The 22418-nt window shown below is 53.9% G+C and overlaps 1 protein-coding gene across 1 annotated transcript in view; it reads left to right on the plus strand.

Annotated features, from left to right (window-relative positions):
- The first annotated feature begins 4772 nt into the window (after positions 1-4772).
- SLC25A13 (solute carrier family 25 member 13) overlaps positions 4773-22418 on the plus strand; it is a 72585-nt gene continuing 54939 nt past the window's right edge. Inside the window, exons 1-4 of the mRNA XM_029071136.2 lie at positions 4773-4818; positions 10602-10655; positions 13750-13892; positions 21024-21139. Of these exons, the coding sequence (XP_028926969.1) occupies positions 4804-4818; positions 10602-10655; positions 13750-13892; positions 21024-21139 (328 nt within the window). The 5' untranslated portion in view covers positions 4773-4803. The remainder of the gene's footprint in view (positions 4819-10601; positions 10656-13749; positions 13893-21023; positions 21140-22418) is intronic.

A 22418-nucleotide genomic window follows, 5' to 3' on the forward strand; every position in this document is an offset into this window, starting at 1 on the left:
AATCCACCGCTCTCCCCACCTTCAAAACCCTCCTCGAATCCCATCTCCTAGGGAAGCAGCGTGACTCGGTGGAAAGGGCCCGGGCTTGGGAGTCAGAGGTCATGGGTTCGAATCCCCGCTCTGCCACTTGGCAGCTGGGTGACTGTGGGCAAGTCACTTCACTTCTCTGTGCCTCAGTCACCTCATCTGTAAAAGGGGGATGAAGACTGTGAGCCCCACGAGGGACAACCTGATGACCCCGTATCTCCCCCAGCGCTTAGAACAGTGCTCTGCACATAGTAAGCGCTTAACAAATACCAACATTATTATTATCTCCTCCTGGAGGCCTTCCCGGACTAAAGCCTTCATTTCCCCTCCTCCACCGTCCCCTCTGCGTCAGCTACGCGCTTGGCTCTGTACCCCTTAAACACTTTGATACTCACCCCAACCCCACAATACTGAGGGAAACCTTAATAATAATGAATAATTGTGGTATTTGTTAAGTGCTACTATGTGCCAGGCACTGTACTAAGCCCCGGGGTGGATCCAAGCAAATCGTGTTGGACACAGTCCCTGTCCCAGGCACAGAGTCTCATTCCCCATTTTACAAATGAGGTCACTGAGGCTCACAGAAGTGAAGTGACTTGCCCAGGGTCATAATAATGATAATGATAATCCAACCCAGCGCTTAGTACAGTGCCTGGCACATAGTAAGTGCTTAACGAATATCATAATAATTACAATAACTCTACTGGGAAGCAGCGTGGCGTAGTCGGGGAAGCAATGTGGTTTAGTGGAAAGAGCACGGGCTTAGGAATCAGAGGTCGTGGGTTCTAATCCTGGCTCTGCCACTTATCAGCTGGGTGTCTTTGGGCAAGTCACTTCACTTCTCTGTGCCTCAGTTACCTCATCTGTGAAATGGGAATTAAGTCTGTAAGTCCTCCATGGGACAACCCGATGACCTTGTATCTACCCCAGCACTTAGAGCAGTGCTTGGCACATAGTAAGCGCTTAACAAATATCATTACCCTTTATCACGTCTTTCTTCAACCTGCACGTTCAGTCTTTCATGATAGAGCCTTCCCTCACCCCCCACAGCTCAGATTGGGGTCTAGTGACCCCCCATTTTTCACGGCTCTGGAGGCTCCCTCTCCCCTCCTCTCCCACGGGGTCTTGGAGATGGGAGGTTGAGCCGGGGTCGGGAAGAAACCTCCATACTAAAAGATATTTTTTGCTTCTATCCATCCCAGCGCTTAGTACAGTGCCTAGCACATAGCAAGCGCTTGACAAACGCCACAATTTTTACAAGCATAGAGAGGATCCCTCTAGAGAGTAAGCTCGCGGTGGACAGGGAATGTGTTTGTTTATTGTTCTATCATTCATTCAATCATATTTTTGAGCGCTTACTATGTGCAGAGCACTGTACTAAGCACTTGGAAAGTACAATTCAGAAACAAATAGAGACGATCCCGGCCCACAATAGGCTCACAGTCTAGAAGGGGGGAGGCAGGCACTGAACTCTCCCAAGCGCTGAGTCCAGTGCTCTGCACGTAGTAAAATTTTTAAACTGATCGTATTTGTTAAGCGTTTACTATGTGCCATGCACTGTACTGAGCACTGGGGTGGATACAAGTGAGTCGAGTTGGACACAGTCCCGGTCCCATGTGGGGCTCACAGTCTCAATCCCCATTTTCAGCGTGGCTCAGTGGAAAAAGCACGGACTTAGGAGTCAGAGGTCATGGGTTCTAGTCCCGGCTCCGCCACCTGTCAGCTGGGTGACTTCGGGCAAGTCACTTACCTTCTCGGTGCCTCAGTTCCCTCCTCTGTAAAATGGGGATGAAGACTGTGATCCTCACGTGGGACAAACCGATTACCCTGTATCTCCCCCAGCGCTCATAACAGTGCTCGGTACATAGTAAGCGCTTAACAAATACCAACATTATTATTGTTATTATTATTTTCCAGTTGAGGTCACACGGCAGACAGCGAAGCACTCAATAAATACGATGGAACGAATGACCGGGTCCGTTGGAGTCTGGACCACTCGAAATCATCGGTATAATCATCGTTATCGTCACGCCTTTCCAAATCCCGGACAGGGTGGTTTTATGGGGAAAGATTCCCCTGAGGGGCTCCCAAGATCTCCAGCCCCGACCTTGTGATCAATATTCCGAACATGTACTTCCACAACTCTCTCATCAGGGCTGCCTTGTTTCCCTCCCATCACCGATCCTGATAATTAATCAGCCGAAATGAATCTAGAGAATAAACAAGTCTGTTTTACCCGAAGGATGATTATTTTTCTTTCAGTTACTTTCATAACTTATTCATGCCCCCGGGGTTCTTGGCTGGCTGCAGCCCTTCTGTGGAGGAAAGAAAATATCCTTCAGGGCCGAGGTTTCTTCCCTGCCCAGCTCAACTCCCCGGTCCAGATCCCTCGGGAGAGGAAGGGAGAGGGAAACCCCAGAAGCGGGAAAAGTGGGGGGTCACTAGAAACCCCCAGTCTGAGCCGGTGAGGAGGGGGCCGCTCTCGACCGGGAGAGATTGAACGTGGGAGTCGAATGAGAGACACGAGTCGAGGATAATGCCAAGGTTGTGGCCTGGTAAGGCGGAGAGGATCGTGGTCTACGAGGGAAGGAGAACAGATATTGAATTCCCACTCTATAGAGGGGGAAACTGAGGCCGAGAAGAACAGAAATGGAATTCCCACTCTATAGAGGGGGACACCGAGGCGGAGGAGAACGGATGTTTAATTCCCACTCTTTAGAGGGGGGGAACTGAGGCGGAGGAGAACAGATATTGAATTCCCACTCTATAGAGGGGGGAAACCGAGGCGGAGGAGAACGGATATTGAATTCCCACTCTACAGAGGGGGGAAACCGAGGCGGAGGAGAACAGATATTGAATTCCCGCTCTACAGAGGGGGAAACCGAGGGGGAGGAGAACAGATATTGAATTCCCACTCTATAGAAGGGGAAACTGAGGTGGAGGAGAACAGATATTGAATTCCTACTCTATAGGGGGGAAACCGAGGCGGAGGAGAACAGATATTGAATTCCCACTCTATAGAAGGGGAAACTGAGGTGGAGGAGATATTGAATTCCCACTCTATAGAAGGGGAAACTGAGGTGGAGGAGATATTGAATTCCCACTCTATAGAAGGGGAAACTGAGGCAGGGGAGAACAGATATTGAATTCCCACTCTATAGAGGGGGAAACTGAGGTGGAGGAGGACAGATATTGAATTCCCACTCTATAGAGGGGGAAACCGAGGTGGAGGAGAATAGATATTGAATTCCCACTCTATAGAAGGGGAAACTGAGGTGGAGGAGATATTGAATTCCCACTCTATAGAGAGGAAAACTGAGGTTTTTCTAAAATCACATCTCCTCCAAGTGGGGTTCTGCAGGGAAGGGGAGGAGAGGAGTGGGGATTTGATGAGCTTTATTGCTATTGTTTTTGTCCGTCTGTCTCCCCGGATTAGACCGTGAGCCCATCATTGGGTAGGGATGGTCTCTGTTGCCAAATTGTCCATTCCAAGCGCTTAGTCCAGTGCTCTGCACATAGTAAGCGCTCAAAAAATACTATTGAATGAACGAAGGAGCTCTCTGGAAGAGAAGGGGAGGTGTCTATCCGGCCTTCTGTCTCCTCGGCTAGACTGGAAGCTCCTTATGGGCCGGGAATGTGTCTCCTAATTGTCGTCTCTCGATAATAATAATAATGTTGGGATTTGTTAAGCGCTTCCTAGGTGCCGAGCACTGTTCTAAGCGCTGGGGGAGATCCAGGGTCATCAGGTTGTCCCACGTGAGGCTCACCGTCTTCATCTCCATTTTCCAGATGAGGGAACTGAGGCCTAGAGAAGTGAAGTGACTTGCCCAAGGTCACTCAGCTAAGGGGCGGAGGCGGGATTCGAACCCACGACCTCTGACCCCCAGGCCCGGGAATTAAGCCGTGCTGTTGGTCTGTTATTGGGAAGCAGCGCGGCAAGAGGCCGGGTTTGGGGGGGTCAGAGGTCATGGGTTCAAATCCTGACTCTGCCCCTCCTCAGCTGTGTGACTGCGGGCAAGTGACTTCCCTTCTCTGGGCCTCAGTTTCCTCATCTGTGAAATGGGGATAAAGACGGCGAGCCCCACGTGGGACCACCTGATCACCTTGTAAGAAAAATGGTGGTATTTGTTAAGCGCTCGCTAGGTGCCAAGCACTGTTCTAAGCGCTGGAGGAAGACAAGGTGATCAGGTGGTCCCACGTGGGGCTCCCAGTTAATCCCCATTTTCCAGATGAGGGAACTGAGGCCCAGAGAAGTGAAGTGACCGGCCCACAGTCACCCAGTGGACAAGGGGCAGAGCCGGGATGTCCCCCAGCGCTTAGAACAGTGCCTGGGACACCGTAAGCGCTTAAGAAATAACACCATTTTTTAATTTTTATTGTTGTTTTGTGTTGTTGTTGTGTCGTTGTGTCGCGGTTGTGTTGTTGTGTCGTTGTCGTCCCAGCCGTGCTGGGCCCCGCTGGACAGCGCCGCCGGGGGGGGGGGGGGGGTCACGTGCGGCCGCCGGGGTCACGTGCGGCCTCCGGCGGGGGCCACGTGCGGGGGCGCCACGTGCCGGGGGGGCGGATGACGTCACGGGGGCGGCTCGGCCAATGAGCGGGCGGCCGCCGCGGGCCGGGGGGGCGGGGCCGGGCGGCGGAGGGGGCGGGGCCCGGCGCACGTGGGCGGACGCCGATTGGCCGCGCGGGGGCGGAGGGGGCGGGGCCCGAGGGCGGGGGGCGGGGCCTAGACCACGTGGTCCGGGGCGGGGGCGGGGCAGGGCGAGGGAGGCCCACGGCATGGCGGCTGCCAAGGTGAGTGCCACCCTGGGGGGGGGGAGGCATTGATCCGTCCATCGATCCATCGATTTCCATTGATAACGACGGCCCTTCTTCAGCCCCCACCCCTGTGCTAAGCGCTGCGGGGGATCCCGGCTTCTCCCTCCCCATTGTCCAGGTGGGGTCACCGAGGCCCAGAGAAGTGACTCGCCCAAGGTCGCACAGCAGACAAGTGTCGGAGGCAGCATTCGAACCCACGACCTCCGCCTCCCAGGCCCGGCCTCTTGCCGCTGGCTTCTCTAAATAGGATAGCGTTTCTTAAGCGCTTACTATGGGCAGAGCACTGCTCTAAGCGCTGGGGTTCATCCAAGGTAATCAGGTTGTCCCGCGTGGGGCTCCCCAGACGCCCCCATTTTCCAGGTGGGGTCACTGAGGCCCAGAGAAGTGACTCGCCCCAGGTCCCACAGCAGACAAGTGTGGGAGGGGGGATTCGAACCCACGACCTCCGCCTCCCAGGCCCGGCCTCTTGCCACTGCTCCCCAGATGGGCAGGGATGGTCTCCATCTGCTCCTGAATTGTCCGTTCCAAGCGCCTAGTCCAGTGCTCGGCACCTAGTAAGCGCTCAATAAGTACCCTTGAATGAATGAATAAATCTAGGATAGCGTTTGTTAAGCGCTTAGTATGTGCCAAGCACCGTTCTAAGCGCTGGGGGAGATACGGGGGCATCAGGTTGTCCCGCGTGGGGCTCCCAGGCTTCATCCCCGTCTCCCCCCGCAGACACTCAGGGAGTTTTTGCATTCATTCAATCGTATTTATTGAGCGCTTACTATTCATTCATTCATCTAATAGTATTTATTGAGCGCTTACTATTCATTCATTCATCTAATAGTATTTGTTGAGCGCTTACTATTCCTCTAATAGTATTTATTGAGCGCTTACTATTCATTCATTCATCTAATAGTATTTATTGAGCGCTTACTATTCGTCTAATAGTATTTATTGAGCGCTTACTATTCATTTCATTCATCTAATAGTATTTATTGAGCGCCTACTATGTGCAGAGCACTGGACCAAGCGCTTGGAATGGACAATTCGGCAACACATGGAGACCATCCCTGCCCAGTGACAGGGATTTTTCTGCTCTAGTGGACGGCCCCAAGCGCTCAGTACACAGCAGGCGCTCAGTACGTTCAACCGTTTCCCCAGTTTAGACTGTGAGCCTGTTGTTGGGCAGGGATGGTGTCTATCTGTTGCCCAGTTGTCCATTCCAAGCGCTTAGTACAGTGCTGTGCACACAGTAAGCGCTCAATAAATGTAATAATCATAGTAATGCTGGTATTTGTTAAGCGCTTACTATGTGCAAAGCACTGTTCTGAGCACTGGGGGGATACAAGACGGTCTGTCTCCCCCGATTATCCCTTCGTTCAGTACTATTTATTGAGCGCTTACTATGTGCAGAGCCCGTCGTTGGGCAGGGATGGTGTCTATCTGTGGCCGAATTGTCCATTCCGAGCGCTTAGTACAGTGCCCTGCACATAGTAAGCGCTCAATAAATACGATTGAATAAATGAGCACATATCTGTAATTTATTTATATGAGTATCTGTCCTCCCTTAGATTCAGAACTCGTTGAGGGCAGGGATTGTGTCTGTTTGCTGTTATAGTGTCCTCTCCCGAGCGCTTAGTACAGTGCTTGGCACACGGTGAGCGTTCAGTAAATATGGATGAATGAATGAGTACGTATCGGTAATTTATATTTATATCTGTCCGCCCTTAGATTCAGAGCTCATTGTGGGCGGGGAATGTCTCCGCTGTTATCGTGTCCTCTCCCGAGCGCTTAGTACAGTGCTTGGCACACGGTGAGCGTTCGGTAAATATGGATGAATAAATATATATCAGTAATTTTTTTATTGGTTTCTATTAATGCCTGCTTCCCCCTCTAGACTGTCATTTCGTCGTGGGCAGGGAACGTGCCTATTTATTGTTGTACTGTCCTCTCCCGAGCGTTCAGTACAGTGCTCCGCGCACAGTAAGCGCTCAATAAATCCGACCGAATGAATGAACAGACCCAACCCCTGCCCACAGTGAGCGGACGGTCTAGAGGGGGAGATGGCTATTAGAAATCAAATAATGACAGAGGTGGATATAATTATTATTATTAATATTATCATTAAGTGACGTGGGGCTGGGAAGGAGGGGGAAGAAAGGGAGCAAGTCGGGGTGATGCAGAAGGGAAGCAGCGGGGCTCAGTGGAAAGAGCCCGGGCTTGGGAGTCAGAGGACGTGGGTTCGAATCCCGGCTCTGCCGCTTTCAGCCGTGTGACCGTGGGCGAGTCACTTCACTTCTCTGGGCCTCAGTGACGTCATCCGTAAAATGGGGATGAACTGTGAGCCTCACGTGGGACAAGCTGATGACCCTGGATCTCCCCCGGCGCTTAGAACGGTGCTCTGCACAGAGTAAGCGCTTAACAGATACCAATATCATTATTATTGCTGTTAATCCCGGCCCCGCCACTTGTCAGCTGTGTGACTTCGGGCCAGTCACTTCGCTTCTCTGTGCCTCGGTGACCTCATCTGTCAAATGGGGGTGAAGACCGCGAGCCCCACGTGGGCCCACCTGATGACCTGGCATCTCCCCCAGCGCTTAGAACAGTGCTGGGCACATAGTAAGCGCTTAACAGATACCATAATTAGCGTTATTATCATTCATTCATTCATCCAATCGTATTTATTGAGCACTTACTGTGTGCAGAGCACTGGACTAAGCGCTTGGAGGAGGACGGTTCAACGATATAAAGAAGCAGCGAGGCTTAGCGGCAAGAGGCCGGGCTTGGGAGTCAGGGGACGTGGGTTCTAATCCCGGCTCCCCCTCTTGTCTGCCGTGTGACCTTGGGCAAGCCGCTTCACTCCTCTGGGCCTCAGTCCCCTCATCTGTAAAATGGGGATGAAGACTGGGAGCCCCACGGGGGCCCGCCCGATGACCCTGTATCTCCCCCAGCGCTTAGAACAGTGCTCGGCACATAGTAAGCGCCTAACGAATACCACAGTTATTACTGTTGATAAACAGCGACATTCCCTGCTCACGACGACGTCCATTCATTCGTATTGAGCGCTTACTGTGTGCAGAGCACTGTACTAAGCGCTTGGAAAGTACAGTACAGCAATAAAAGAATTTTTTTGTTTTGTCGGCTGTCTCCCCCTTCTAGACCGGGAGCCCGTCGTTGGGCGGGGATGGTCTCTCTCTGTTGCCCAATTGTCCATTCCAAGCGCTTAGTCCAGTGCTCTGCACATAGTAAGCGCTCAATAAATAGGATCGAATGAATGAATGGAGACACTGCCTGCCCACGAGGGATTTAAAGTCCGGGGGTTGGGGGGGGAGACAATTGTCAATACAAGTAGATAAATGAGGGATGTGGACAGGAGCGGTGTGGGGCCGAGAGGGGGATTGAAGAAAGGGAGCCGGTCGGGGGGCCGCAGGAGGGAGCGGGAGATGAGGGAAAGTGGGCTTAGGGAAGGCCTCTGGGAGGACATGGGCCTTCACAGTGCCCAGCGCTTAGAACAGTGCTTGGCACATAGTAAGCGCTTAACAAATACCATCATTATTATTATTATTATTAATAAGGCTTGTGGGGAGAGTGGTTGTCTGTGGCATTTGAGGAGGGAGGTCGTTCCAGGCCAGAGGCAGGATACGGGCCAGGGATTGGCCCACGGTCTCCCTTCTTCCCCCTCCCCTTTTCCTTCTTCCTTTCCCTTCCCCCCTTTCCCCCCTCCTTCCCCCTTCCCTATTTTCCCCCTTTTCCCCCCTCCTTCCCCCGCACCCCTTCCCTATTTCCCCCCTTTCCTTCCCTCTTTTCCCCCTCCTTCGCCCCCACCCCTTCCCTATTTCCCCCCTTTCCTTCCCTCTTTTCCCCCTCCTTCGCCCCCACCCCTTCCCTATTTCCCCCCTTTCCTTCCCTCTTTTCCCCCCTCCTTCCCCCCCCTTCCCTATTTCCCCCCTTTCCCTCCCCCTTATCCCCCTCCTTCGCCCCCACCCCTTCCCTATTTTCCCCCTTTCCCTCCCCCTTTTCCCTTCTCCTTCCCCCCCACCCCTTCCCTATTTTCCCCCTTTCCCTCCCCCTTTTCCCTTCTCCCCCCCCCCACCCCTTCCCTATTTCCCCCCTTTCCTTCCCTCTTTTCCCCCCTCCTTCCCCCCACCCCTTCCCTATTTTCCCCCTTTCCCTCCCCCTTTTCCCTTCTCCTTCCCCCCCACCCCTTCCCTATTTTCCCCCTTTCCCTCCCCCTTTTCCCCTCTCCTTCCCCTTCCCTATTTTCCCCCTTTCCCTCCCCCTTTTCCCTTCTCCCCCCCCACCCCTTCCCTATTTTCCCCCTTTCCCTCCCCCTTTTCCCTTCTCCTTCCCTCCCACCCCTTCCCTATTTTCCCCCTTTTCCTCCCCTTTAAAGCCTCACGGGGGACCACCTGATGACCCTGTATCTCCCCCAGCACTTAGAACAGTGCTCGGCACATAGTGAACGCTTAACGAATACCAACATTATTATTATTATTAGTGGAAAGGGCCCGGGCATGGGGGTCAGAGGTCATGGGTTCGAATCCCAGCTCCGCCACTTGTCTGCTGTGTGCCGGTGGGCGAGTCACTTCACTTCTCTGGGCCTCAGTTCCCTCGTCTGTACAGGGGATGGTCTCTATCTGTGGCCGAATTGTCCATTCCAAGCGCTTAGTCCAGTGCTCTGCACACAGTAAGCGCTCAGTAAATAGGATCGAATGAATGAATAAAATGGGGATGAAGACTGTGAGCCCCATGTGGGACAACCTGATGACCCTGTATCTCCCCCAGCGCTTAGATCAGTGCTTGGCACCTAGTAAGCGCTTAACAAATGCCATCGTTATTATCATCATTATTGCTTTAAAGCCGACGGTAAGGAGTTTCTGTTGGGTGCAGAGGTGGATGGGTGACACCTGGAAAATCATTCATTCATTCGATAGTATTTATTGAGCGCTTACTATGTGCAGAGCACTGTACTAAGCGCTTGGAATGGACGATTCGGCAACAGATAGAGACAATCCCTGCCCAATGATGGGCTTACGGTCTTGAGGAGTGGGGAGATTGGATGGCGAGGATTTTGTGAAAAGGTTTTTTGAAAGAACTGAAAGAATTTGGTAACAAACTGAGTAATGATAATCATAATAGTGTTGGTATTTGTTAAGCGCTTACTATGTGCCAAGCACCGTTCTAAGCGCTGGGGGAGATACAAGGGAATTAGGTTGCCCCACTTGGGGCTCACAGTCTTCATCCTCATTTTACAGATGAGGTCACTGAAGCGGAGAAGTGAAGTGACTTGCCCAAAGTCACACAGCCCCACATAGGACGGGGATTGCGTCCACCTCAATTTGCTTGTATCCACCCCTGCGCTTAGTACAGTGCCAAGCGCTTAGTACAGTGCTCTGCACACGGTAAGCGCTCAATAAATACTATTGAATTGAATGAATGAATACAGTGTCTAAGTATGTAATAAGTGCTTAACAAATACCATCATTATTATTATCGTGATTATTATTGCCCACAGCGTAGCTCAGTGGAAAGAGCCCGGGCTTGGGAGTCGGGGGTCATGGGTTCTAATCCCGGCTCCGCCACCTGTCAGCTGTGTGACTTTGGGCGAGTCGCTTAACTTCTCGGTGCCTCAGTTCCCTCATCTGGAAAATGGGGATGAAGACGGTGAGCCTCACGTGGGACCACCTGTTCACCCTCTATCTCCCCCAGCGCTTAGAGCAGTGCTCGGCACATAGTAAGCGCTTAGCAAATACCAACGTTATTATTGCCCACAGGTATCATCAATCAAGCGGGCGGACGCGGCAGAGCTGAAGGCGATCTTCCTCAAGGTCAGTCTGGACCCCCCCTCCACCTTCACCCTCACCCCTTCCTGCCCCCCCCGGGGCATTTCCCCCAACAGGGTGGCCCCGGGGGGTGCCGGTGGCCCCGCTGGAGGCAGAGGAGGAGGGCGGGGAGGACTGGGAATGGGCCTTCAGATCCCAGGCCATGCTGGGAAGCAGCACGGCATAAGGTCTAGGGCCTGGAAGTCTGAAAGTCACGGGTTCGAATCCCGGCTCCACCACCTGCCTGCATGGGTGACACTTGGGCAAGTCACTTCACTTCTCCGGGCCTCAGGTCCCTCATCTGGAAAACGGGGATTGACGCTTTGAGCTCCCCGGGGGACAAGGGACGGTGTCCGACCCAGTTTGCTTCTATCCACCCCAATGCCTGGCACGTAGTAAGCGCTTAAATACCACAATTATCATCATTATTATTACTTTGAGCCCCATGTGGGACGGGAACTGTCCCCAACCTGATAATCTCTTATCTACCCCAGGGCTTAGTCCAGGGCCTGGCACATAGTAAGCGCTTAATTACCACAATTATTATTATTATTATTCTTACTAGTGAGCCCCATGTGGGACGGGAACTGTCTCCAACCTGATAATCTCTTATCTACCCCAGGGCTTAGTCCAGGGCCTGGCACATAGTAAGCGCTTAATTACCACAATTATTATCATTATTATTACTGTGAGCCCCATGTGGGACGGGAACTGTCCCCAACCTGATAATCTCTTATCTACCCCAGGGTTTAGTCCAGGGCCTGGCACATAGTAAGCGCTTAAATACCACAATTATTATCATTATTAATACTGTGAGCCCCATGTGGGACGGGACCTGTCTCCAACCTGATAATCTCGTATCTACCCCAGCGCTTAGTCCAGTGCCTGGCACATAGTAAGCGCTTAATTACCACAATTATTATTATTATTATTACTGTGAGCCCCATGTGGGACAGGGACTGTATCCAACCTGATGATTTGTGTCTACCCCAGTGCTTTGTACGGTGCCTGGCACCTAGTAAACACTTAAATGATGCAATTATAATTGTTATCATTATTCTCTGGACCTCAGTGACCTCATCTGGAAAATGGGAATTGGGGCTGTGTGCCCCACATGGGGCAGGGACTGTATCCGACCCGATTTGCCCCAGCGTTTGGTAACGGTGCCTGGCACATAGTAAGCACTTAAATGCCAAAGTTGTTATTATTATTATTTTTATTGCAATTTTTATCAGGCTGGGGAAAGAAGGAGACCAGGGCGCCCTGGAATTATTTAGCTTCTCACGGTTTCCTGGTGGGCAGACGCAGGCGGGTATCTGGGCACGGGTTCGGTTGAGGTCCGGCTGGGCAGCCTGAAACTGATCCTGGGGCGAGCCGCCCTGCGGGGAGAGTCGGGGATGGAGAGGGATAGAGAGGCAGCGTGGCTCAGTGGAAAGACCCCGGCCTCGGGAGTCAGAGGACGTGGGTTCGAATCCCCGCCCTGCCACTTGTCAGCTGTGTGACTGTGGGCAAGTCACTTCAGTTCTCTGGGCCTCAGTTCCCTCATCTGTAAAATGGGGATGAAGACAGTGAGCCTCACCTGATGACCCTGTATCTACCCCAGCGCTTGGAACAGTGCTCTGCACGTAGTAAGCGCTTAACAAATACCAGCGTTATTATTATGATTATCCTCGGTGTCAATCAGTAATAATAATAATAGTGGTATCTGCGAAGCGCTTACTTTGTGTCAAGCACTGTTCTAAGAGCTGGGGTAGAAACAAGCTAATCAGGTTGGACACGGTCCCCGTCCCTCATGGGGCTCACAGTCTTAATCCCCATTTTACAGATGAGGGAACTGAAGCCCGGAGGATAATAATAATAATAATAATAATTGTGGTATTTGTTAAGCGCTTATTATGTGCCAGGCACTGTACTCAGCACTGGGGTGGATCCAAGCAAATCGGGTTGGACACAGTCCCTGTCCCACATGGGACTCACAGCCTTAATCCCCCTTTTACAGATGAGGGAACTGAGAGCCCGAGAAGTGACTTGGCCACCCCGCAGGCAGGTGGCAGAGTCAGGATTAGAACCCATGACCTTCTGATTCCCAGGCCCGGGCTTTATCCGCTATGCCATGCCGCTTCTCAGAGAAGTTAAACGACTTGCCCAAGGTCACACAGCAGACAGGCAGAGAAGCCGGGATTAGAACCCAGGGCCTTCTGACGCCCAGGCCAGTCAGTCGTATTGTTTGAGCTCTTACTGTGTGCAGATCACTGTACTAAGCGCTTGGTAGAGTACAATATAACAATATGACACCAGTCACCTGCCCGCAATGAGCTCACGGTCTAGAGGGGGAGATAGACATTAATAGAAATAAATTAATAAATGGCAGATATGGACGTGATAATAATAATGGTAATAATGTTGGTATTTGCTACGCGCTTACTATGTGCAGAGCACTGTTCTAAGCGTTGGGGTAGATACAGGGTCATCAGGTTGTCCCACGTGAGGCTCACAGTTAATCCCCATTTGACAGATGAGGTGACGGAGGCCCAGAGAAGTGAAGTGACTCGCCCACGGTCCCCCAGCTGCCAAGTGGCAGAACCGGGATTCGAACCCGTGACCTCTGACTCCCAAGCCTGGGCTCTTTCCACGGAGCCCCGCTGCTTCTAATGATGCGGGGCTGGGAGGAGGATGAATAGAGGGAGCAAGTCGGGGCGACGCAGAAGGGAGAGGGAGAAGAGGAAAGGAGGGCGCAGTCGGGGAGGCAGTCGGGGAGGCCTCTGGGAGGAGGTGGGCCTTCAGTATTCAATAGTATTTATTGAGCGCTTACTATGTGCAGAGCACTGTACTAAGCGCTTGGAGTGAACAAGTCGGTAACAGATAGGGACGGTCCCCGCCGTTTGACGGGCTTACGGTCTGATCGGGGGAGACGGACGGACGAGAGCGATGGCAATAAAGGCTTTCAGAGTCTCGGGGCCGTGTCCGCTGTACCCGACGCCACTCCAAGCGGGTGGCATGGGGGTGCCCCTCCCCGTCCGACCCACGTCCCCGGGCCCGGGCGGCCGTCCGTGCCCCTGCCATCCTGCCGGCAGGCTGACGGTGCCCCCTCCCGCCGCAGTATGCCAGCGTCGAGAAGGGGGGCGAGTCCTTCATGTCCCCGCACGACTTCGTCACCCGGTACCTGAACCTCGCCGGGGACGGGCGGCTCGATCCCAGCACCGAGGCGCTGCTGGCCGGCGTCGTGGACCAGACCAAAAATGGGTACGTGGCTCGGCCGCCCCCTCCACCCGGTCTGCAAAATGGCGGGCGGGGTGGGGGAGGCTCATTCATTCATTCAATCCATCAATCAATCACCGCCCTGTCTCCGGTTCCCCGTGGGGTAGATTGGGGTAGACTGGGGTAGACTGGGTAGATTGGAGGTCATTGTTTCATCGATCCATTCAATCAATCACGTTTTTACCTCCCCCACCCTGTCATTTGTTCTCCATGGGGTAGATTGGAGTAGACTGGGATAGATTGGGTGGATTGGAGGTCATTCATCGATTCATCGATCCATTCAATCGATCACGTTTTTACCACCGGCACCCTCTCATTTGTTCCCCATGGGGTAGATTTGGGTAGATTGGAGTAGACTGGGGTACACTGGGATAGATTGGGTGGATTGGAGGTCATTCATTGATTCATTCATCCATTCAATCAATCAATCACGTTTTTACCTCCCCCACCCTGTCATTTGTTCCCCATGGGGTAGACTGGGGTAGACTGGGATAGATTGGGTGGATTGGAGGTCATCGATTCATCGATCCATTCAATCAATCACGTTTTTACCGCCCCCACCCTGTCATTTGTTTCCCCATGGGGTAGATTTGGGTAGACTGGGGTAGATTGGGTGGATTGGAGGTGATTCATCGATTCATCGATCCATTCAGTCAGTCACGTTTTTACCTCCCCCACCCTGTCATTCGTTCCCCGTGGGGTATAGATTTGGGTAGATTGGGTGGAATGGACGTCATTCATTGTCAGTCGATCACATTTATTACCGTCCCCTGCCCTATCCTTCGTTCCCGGTGGCGGGTTCATTCATTCATTCATAATAATGATAGTATTTGTTAAGCATTTACTACGTGCCAGGCACTGTACTAAGCGCCGGGGCGGTACAAGCCAATCGGGTCGGACTCAGTCCCCCGTCCCTCGTGGGGCTCACGGTCTCAGGCCCCGTTTTACAGATGAGGCACAGAGAGGCGAAGTGACTTGCCCAAGGTCACACAGCAGGCGGGTGGCGGAGTCAGGATTAGAACCCATGACCTTCTGACTCCCAGGTCCGTGCTCTATCCACTATACGCCATGCTGCTTCTCGCTGATTCATTCAATCAGTCCTATCAGTAAATACGATCGAATAAATTTATTACCGCCTCTGCCCTCTCATTGATTCCTGGTGGGGGGATTCATTCGTTCGTTCAGATGGTCTCTATCTGTTGCCGGATTGTCCGTTCCAAGCGCTCAGTACAGTGCTCTGCACATAGTAAGCGCCCATTAAATGCTATTGAATGTAGAGAAGCAGCGTGGCTCAGTGAAAAGAGCCTGGGCTTGGGAGTCAGAGGTCATGGGTTCGTATCCCGGCTCTGCCACTTAATAATGTTGGTATTTGTTAAGCGCTTACTACGTGCAGGGCACTGTTCTAAGCGCTGGGGGAGATACAGGGTCATCAGGTTGTCCCACGTGGGGCTCACAGTTTGAATCCCCATTTTAGTAATAATAACCATGTTGGTATTTGTTAAGCGCTTACTATGTGCCGAGCACTGTTCTAAGCGCTGGGGTAGACACAGGGGAATCAAGTTGTCCCAAGTGGGGCTCACAGTCTTAATCCCCATTTTCCAGATGAGGTAACTGAGGCACAGAGAAATGAAGTGACTCGCCCACAGTCACCCAGCTGCCAAGTGGCGGAGCCGGGATTCGAACCCATGACCTCTGACTCCAAAGCCCGGGCTCTTTCCACTGAGCCACGCTGCTTCTCTAATCCCGGCTAAATCTAAATCCCGGCTCTGCCACTTGTCAGCTGTGTGACTGTGGGCGAGTCACTTCACTTCTCTGTGCCTCAGTTTCCTCATCTGTAAAATAGGGATTAAGACTGTGAGCCCCACCTGGGACAACCTGTTGACCTTGTATCTCCCCCAGCGCTTAGAACAGTGCTCGGCACATAGTAAGCGCTTAACAAATACCAACATTATTATCATTATTATTATTATTACGTGGGGCACGGACTGTGTCCAACCCGATGAGCTTGTATCTACCCCAGCGCTTAGTACAGTGCCCAGCACGCTCTGAGCCTCAGTTCCCTCATTTCTAAAACGGGGTGAAGCCTCTGAGCGCCACGTGGGGCACGGACTGTGTCCAGCCCGATGAGCTTGTATCTACCCCAGCGCTTAGTACAGTGCCCGGCACGTAGTTAAGCGCTTAACAAATACCGTAATAATAAAAAAAAGTCTCCATCCACCTGTCCATCCATCAGCGGGAGGGTAGGGCTGGGGTGAGGCCACCCCAGTTCCCGCCGGGCAGCAGCGAGGGTGAAATTGGGGATGTGCAAGCGCTTAGTACAGTGCCCTGCATACAGTAAGCGCTCAGTAAATACGACTGAATGAATGCTGAGAGGAAAGGGGGGGAGTGGTCGAGCCGGGCGGCGGAGAGGGGGAAACCGATCCGGGCCTGGGACCAGCGTGTATCCCCCTCCCCCACCGACCGTGGGGCCGAGGGGGCGAACTCAAACGGAAAAATCCCGGCTCGGTCGATTAAGCGATTTTTCCCCCCGGTTTTTAATCTTCATAATAATAATAATAATCATCATCATCAGTAACGGCAGCCAGAGAGGAGCTGGGATTTCTCTCAAGGCGCGCCATCAGGCGCCCAAATTAATCTCCCAAAACAAAAAAGCTCATTAGCGGAGCTCTCAGCGAATCAGTCATTTTTACCCCCCTCTCAAGACGTTTGATTATCCACCCCCCCCCCCCCCAACCCTCCGGCTCCCCCCCCATTTTTGGCTCCCTCTTTTTGGGAGATTGTTCGATGTCTGAAAGCACGCGAGAGGCACACGGGTTCTGTCTGGATCAGCCGTCCGCGGGAGGAGGAAGCTGATCGGAGAGAGAAAGCGGGTGGAAAATGTGTTTCTGAGCGGGCCTGACTCAGGGAGAGTGGGATGGACTTCATTTCCTCCGCCCTGGGATCCGATCCTCCCTCCCCCAATAATCTCCCCACCTTCGAAGTCTTATTAAAAGCACATCTCCCGATCAATCCCATTTATTGAGCACTTACTATGTGCAGGGCACTGTATTACGTGCTCGAGAGAGTATACGACAATATAACAGACACATTCGGTGTCCACTACGAGCTGATAGTCATTCGAAAGTATTTATTGAGCGCTTATCATGCGCAGAGCACCGGACTGAGCGCTTGGAATGGACAAATCGGCAACAGAGAGAGGCAGTCCCCGCCCTCTGACGGGCTCACGGTCTGATCGGGGGAGACGGACGGACAAGAACAATGGGGATAAATAGAATCGAGGGGAAGAACATCTCATTAAAACAATAGCAAAAAAATAGAATCGAGGCGATGTGTATCTCATTAGCAAAATAAATAGGGTGATGAAGGTATATACAGTCGAGCGGACGAGTACGGTGCCGAGGGGAGGGGACGGGAGAGGGGAGTCTTGAGGGGGAGACGGACATTAATAGAAATAAATGACCGATGTGGATATAAGTGGGAGCGGGGGGTGAATAAAGGGAGCCAGTCAGGGTGATGCAGAAGGGAATGGGAGAAGAGGAAAGGATTAGTCAGGGAAGGCCGCTGGGAGGATTATTATGTTGGTATTTGTTAAGCGCTTCCTATGTGCCGAGCACCGTTCTAAGCGCTGGGGTAGATTCAGGGTCATCAGGTCGTCCCACGTGAGGCTCCCAGGTAATCCCCGTTTTACAGATGAGGTAACCGAGGCCCAGAGAAGTGAAGTGACTCGCCCACAGTCCCACAGCTGCCAAGCGGCAGAGCCGGGATTCGGACTCATGACCTCCGACTCCCAAGCCCGGGCTCTTTCCAGTGAGCCACGCTGCTTCGAGGAGATGGGCTTTGAAAGGGGAGAGAGTAGTTGTCCGTCGGATATGAGGAGGGAGGGCGGTCCAGGCCGGGGGCGGGACGTGGGCGAGAGGTCGGCGGCGAGACAGACGAGATGGAGGCCCGGGGAGAAGGTTGGCATCAGAGGAGCGGAGTGTGCGGGCTGGGTCGGGCGTAGGAGGGCAGCCAGGTGAGGTAAGAGGGGGTGAGGGGATTGATGGCTAAGGGTGGGGGGAGTTTCCGTTTGATCCTCGAGTCTCCCCCAGGCCTTCGCCTCCGGAGCCCGTCCCACCCAGGATTCCGTCTGGGGCAGGAATGTGGACGCTGAGGGCGACGGGTCGTGGATGGGACAGCCACCCTCACGATTAGGGCCGAGAGCATCCAAAAGCTCCGGCTCTCCTCTCTCCATCCCCTCTTCTCCCCCAGCGACCCAGCACGGACCATCCCACACCCCTGCCTCTCCCCTGTCCATCCCCGACTCTCCCCCATTGACCCCACAGAGACCAATCAACCAGTGGTATTTACTGACTGCCCTCTTTGCACAGAGCTCCGTGCCGAGCCCTTGAAAGAGAACAATAGAGTTAGTAGAAATAATCCCTCCCCTCATGAAACTGACAGACTTTTTTTTTTGAGGGCACTTGTTAAGCGCTTACTCTGTGCCGGGCACTGTAATAATGATAATAATGATGTCGGTATTTGTTAAGCGCTTACTACGTGCAGAGCACTGTTGTAAGCGCTGGGGTAGATACGGGGTCATCGGGTCGTCCCACGTGAGGCTCACAGTTAATCCCCGTTTTACAGATGAGGGGACCGAGGCCCTGAGAAGTGAAGTGACTCGCCCACAGTCCCGCAGCTGCCAGGCGGCAGAGCCGGGATTCGAACCCCTGACCCCTGACTCCCAAGCCCGGGCTCTCTCCACTGAGCCACGCTGCCTCTCTGTAATAATTTTGGTATTCGTTAAGCGCTTACTTTGTGCCAAGCACTGTTCTGAGCGCTGATATAGATACAAGGTTATTAGGTTGTCCCGCTTGGGGCTCACAGGCTTCATCCCCATTTGACAGATGAGGTCACTGAGGCCCGGAGAAGTGAAGTGACCGGCCCAAAGTCCCACAGCTGACAAGTGGCGGAGCTGGGATTCGAACCCATGACCCCCGACTGTCTCCATCTGTTGCCGATTGGTCCATTCCAAGCGCTCAGTCCAGTGCTCTGCGCATAGTAAGCGCTCAGTAAATACTATTGAATGAATGAATGACTCCCAAGCCTGGGCTCTTTCCACTGAGCCACACTGCTTCTGTACTAAGCGCTGGGGTAGATACAGGCTAATCCGGCTAGACGCAGTCCCTGTCCCACGTGGGGCTCACACTTTTAATCCCCAGTTTACGGACGAGGTCACTGAGGCCCAAGGAGGTTCACTCAGTCGTATCTATCGGGCGTTTGTCGTGTGCAAAGCACTCTACTAAGCGCTTGGGAGAGGACAGTGTAACGGACACATTCCTGCCCACAACGAGCTCACTGTCTAGAAGCGAAGTGACCTGCCCAGGGTCGCAAAGCAGAGAAGGGGCCAAACTGGGATGCGTTCATTCGATAGTATTTGCCGAGCGCCTACTAGGCGCAGAGCCCCGGACCGAGCGCTCGGAGCGAACGAGGCGGCGGCAGATAGAGACGGTCCCCGCCGTCCCGACGGGCTCCCGGTCCGATCGGGGGAGACGGACGGACGAGAACGACGGCGACGGACAGAGTCGAGGGGGAGGACGTCGCGTAAAAACGATGGCGGCCGAATGGAATCGAGGCGATGTACGTCCCATTAACAGAATAAAGAGGGTGATGAAAATACATACGGTCGAGCGGACGAGTGCGGCGCCGAGGGGACGGGAAGGGAGAGGGGGAGGAGCGGAGGGGGGGGGGGGGAGAAGAGGGTTAAGCTGCGGAGAGGTGAAGGGGGGGCGGTGGAGGGAGTAGAGGGAGAAGGGGAGCTCGGTCTGGGAAGGGCTCTTGGGCTCGGGGGGTCTGGGATGAGAATCCAGGTCGGTAGCCACTAGGCCACGCCGCTTCCCCCGTGCGCAGAGCGCCGTCCTCTACGCCGTCTGTGGGCGGAGATTGTCACTCTTCACTGTTGGACTGTGCTTTCCCAAGCAGTTAGTACAGTGCTTTGCACCCAGTAAGCGCTTCATAAGTACGGCTTCCAGGCTGTCCATCCCCTCGCCCCTTCCCGCCTCTCCTCCCTGCTCTCTCTCCACCGCCGCCCCGGCACGCTCCGCTCCTCCGCCGCCCGCCCCCCTCGCCGGCCCCCGTCCTCGCCCGTCCCGCCGCCGACCCCCGGGCCGCGTCCTCCCGCGGTCCCGGAACGCCCTCCCTCCTCGCCTCCGCCGAACTCATTCTCTTCCCCTCTTCGAAGGCCTACTTAAAGCTCACCTCCTCCGAGAGGCCCTCCCAGATTGAGCTCCCCTTCCCCTCCGCTCCCTCTACCCACCCCCCCCTTCACCTCTCCGCAGCTAAACCCTCTTCTCCCCCCTTTCCCTCCGCTCCTCCCCCTCTCCCGTCCCGCCCCCTCGGCGCCGTACTCGTCCGCTCGACCGTACAGATCTTCATCACCCTCTTTATTTTATTAATGAGACGTACATCGCCCCGATTCTATTTAGTTGCTGTTGTTCTAAATGAGACGTTCTTCCCCTCGATTCTATTTATCGCCGTTGTTGATAATAACGTTGGTATCCGTTACGCGCTTGCTATGTGCCGAGCACCGTTCCGAGCGCTGGGGTAGACGCAGGGGGATCAGGCTGTCCCACGTGGGGCTCGCAGTCTTCATCCCCGTTTTCCAGATGAGGTCACTGAGGCCCAGAGAGGTCAAGTGGCCCGCCCACGGTCGCACAGCCGACGAGTGGCGGAGCCGGGATCCGAACCCATGACCTCGGACTCCAAAGCCCGCGCTCTTTCCGCCGAGCCACGCTGCTTCTCTGCCGTCTGTCCGTCTCCCCCGATGAGACCGTAAGCCCGTCGAAGGGCAGCGACCGTCTCCATCTGTTGCCGATCTGTCCATTCCAAGCGCTTAGTCCAGCGCCCTGCACAGAGTAAGCGCTCCATAAATACGATTGGATGGATGAATGACCGCACGAACGAATGAGTCCTAGGGGGAGAACCCTGGCGCTTATAGACGATCCCTGCCCACCCCGGAGCCTGCGAACTGCGGGCGTGAAGCCCTGCGGGACACGCTCGCCCCGCCGGACGTCCCCGGGGGGGGTCGGGGCCGGCCCGGTGCCCTGAGCCCGGCCCCTCGGGGGCTTCTCCGTGTTTCAGCCTCATCTCCTTCCAAGAGTTCGTGGCGTTCGAGTCGGTGCTCTGTGCCCCCGATGCCCTCTACCTGGTGGCCTTTCAGCTCTTCGACAAAGCGGGCAGAGGAGAAGTCACCTTCGGTAAGTCCCGCCGCCTGGCTCTGATAATAATAACGTTAGTATTCGTGAAGCGCTTACTATGTGCCGAGCACCGTTCTGAGCGCTGGGGGAGGTACAGGGGGATCGGGTTGTCCCGCGTGGGGCTCCCGGTCTTCATCCCCATTTTTACAGATGAGGGAACTGAGGCACCGAGAAGTGAAGCGACTTGCCCAAAGTCACCCAGCTGGGATTTGAACCCACGACCGCTGACTCCGAAGCCCGTGCCCTTTCCACTGAGCCACGCTGCTTCTGCCCGTGTACTCGTGTGTCCGGCCGCTGGTGATGGGTGGTGGCTCAGTGGAAAGAGCCCGGGCTTTGGAGTCAGAGGTCATGGGTTCGAATCCCGGCTCGGTCACTTGTCAGCGGGGTGACTTTGGGCGAGTCACTTCGCTTCTCGGTGCCTCAGTTACCTCATCTGTAAAATGGGGATGCAGACTGTGAGCCCCACGGGGGACGACCTGAATCCCCTGTGTCTACCCCAGCGCTCAGAACAGTGCTCGGCACATAGTAAGCGCTTAACAAATACCAACATTATTATAACGATAACGATGTTGGTATTTGTTAAGCGCTTACTATGTGCCGAGCACTGTTCCCAGCACTGGAGAGATGCAAGGTCATCAAGTTGCCCCACGTGGGCCTCACAGTCTTCATCCCCGCTTTAATAATAATAATGTTGGTATTTGTTAAGCGCTTGCTATGTGCAGAGCACTGTTCGAAGCGCTGGGGGATGCGAGGTGATCGGGACGTCCCCCATGGGGCTCACGGTCGTCATCCCCATTTTACAGATGAGGTCACTGAGGCCCAGAGAAGTGAAGTGACTTTACGGAGGAGGTCACTGAGGCACCGAGAAGTGACCTGTCCAAAGTCACTCAGCTGATAAGGGGCAGAAGCGGGATTAGAAGCCCCGACCTCTGACTCCCAAGCCCGAGCTCTTTATAATAATAACGTCGGTATCTGTTAAGCGCTTACTATGTGCCGAGCACCGTTCTGAGCGCTGGGGGAGATACGGGGTCATCGGGTTGTCCCGCGTGAGGCTCGCGGTTAATCCCCATTTTACAGATGAGGGAACCGAGGCCCAGAGAAGTGAATAATAATAATAACGTTGGTATTTGTTAAGCGCTTACTCTGTGCAGAGCACTGTTCTAAGCGCTGGGGGAGACACAGGGGAATCGGGTCGTCCCACGTGGGGCTCGCGGTCTTAATCCCCATTTTACAGATGAGGTCACCGAGGTCCAGAGAAGTGAAGTGACTTGCCCACGGT

Source organism: Ornithorhynchus anatinus, chromosome 8 (genome assembly GCF_004115215.2).
Source record: "Ornithorhynchus anatinus isolate Pmale09 chromosome 8, mOrnAna1.pri.v4, whole genome shotgun sequence".
Taxonomy (NCBI): domain Eukaryota; kingdom Metazoa; phylum Chordata; class Mammalia; order Monotremata; family Ornithorhynchidae; genus Ornithorhynchus; species Ornithorhynchus anatinus.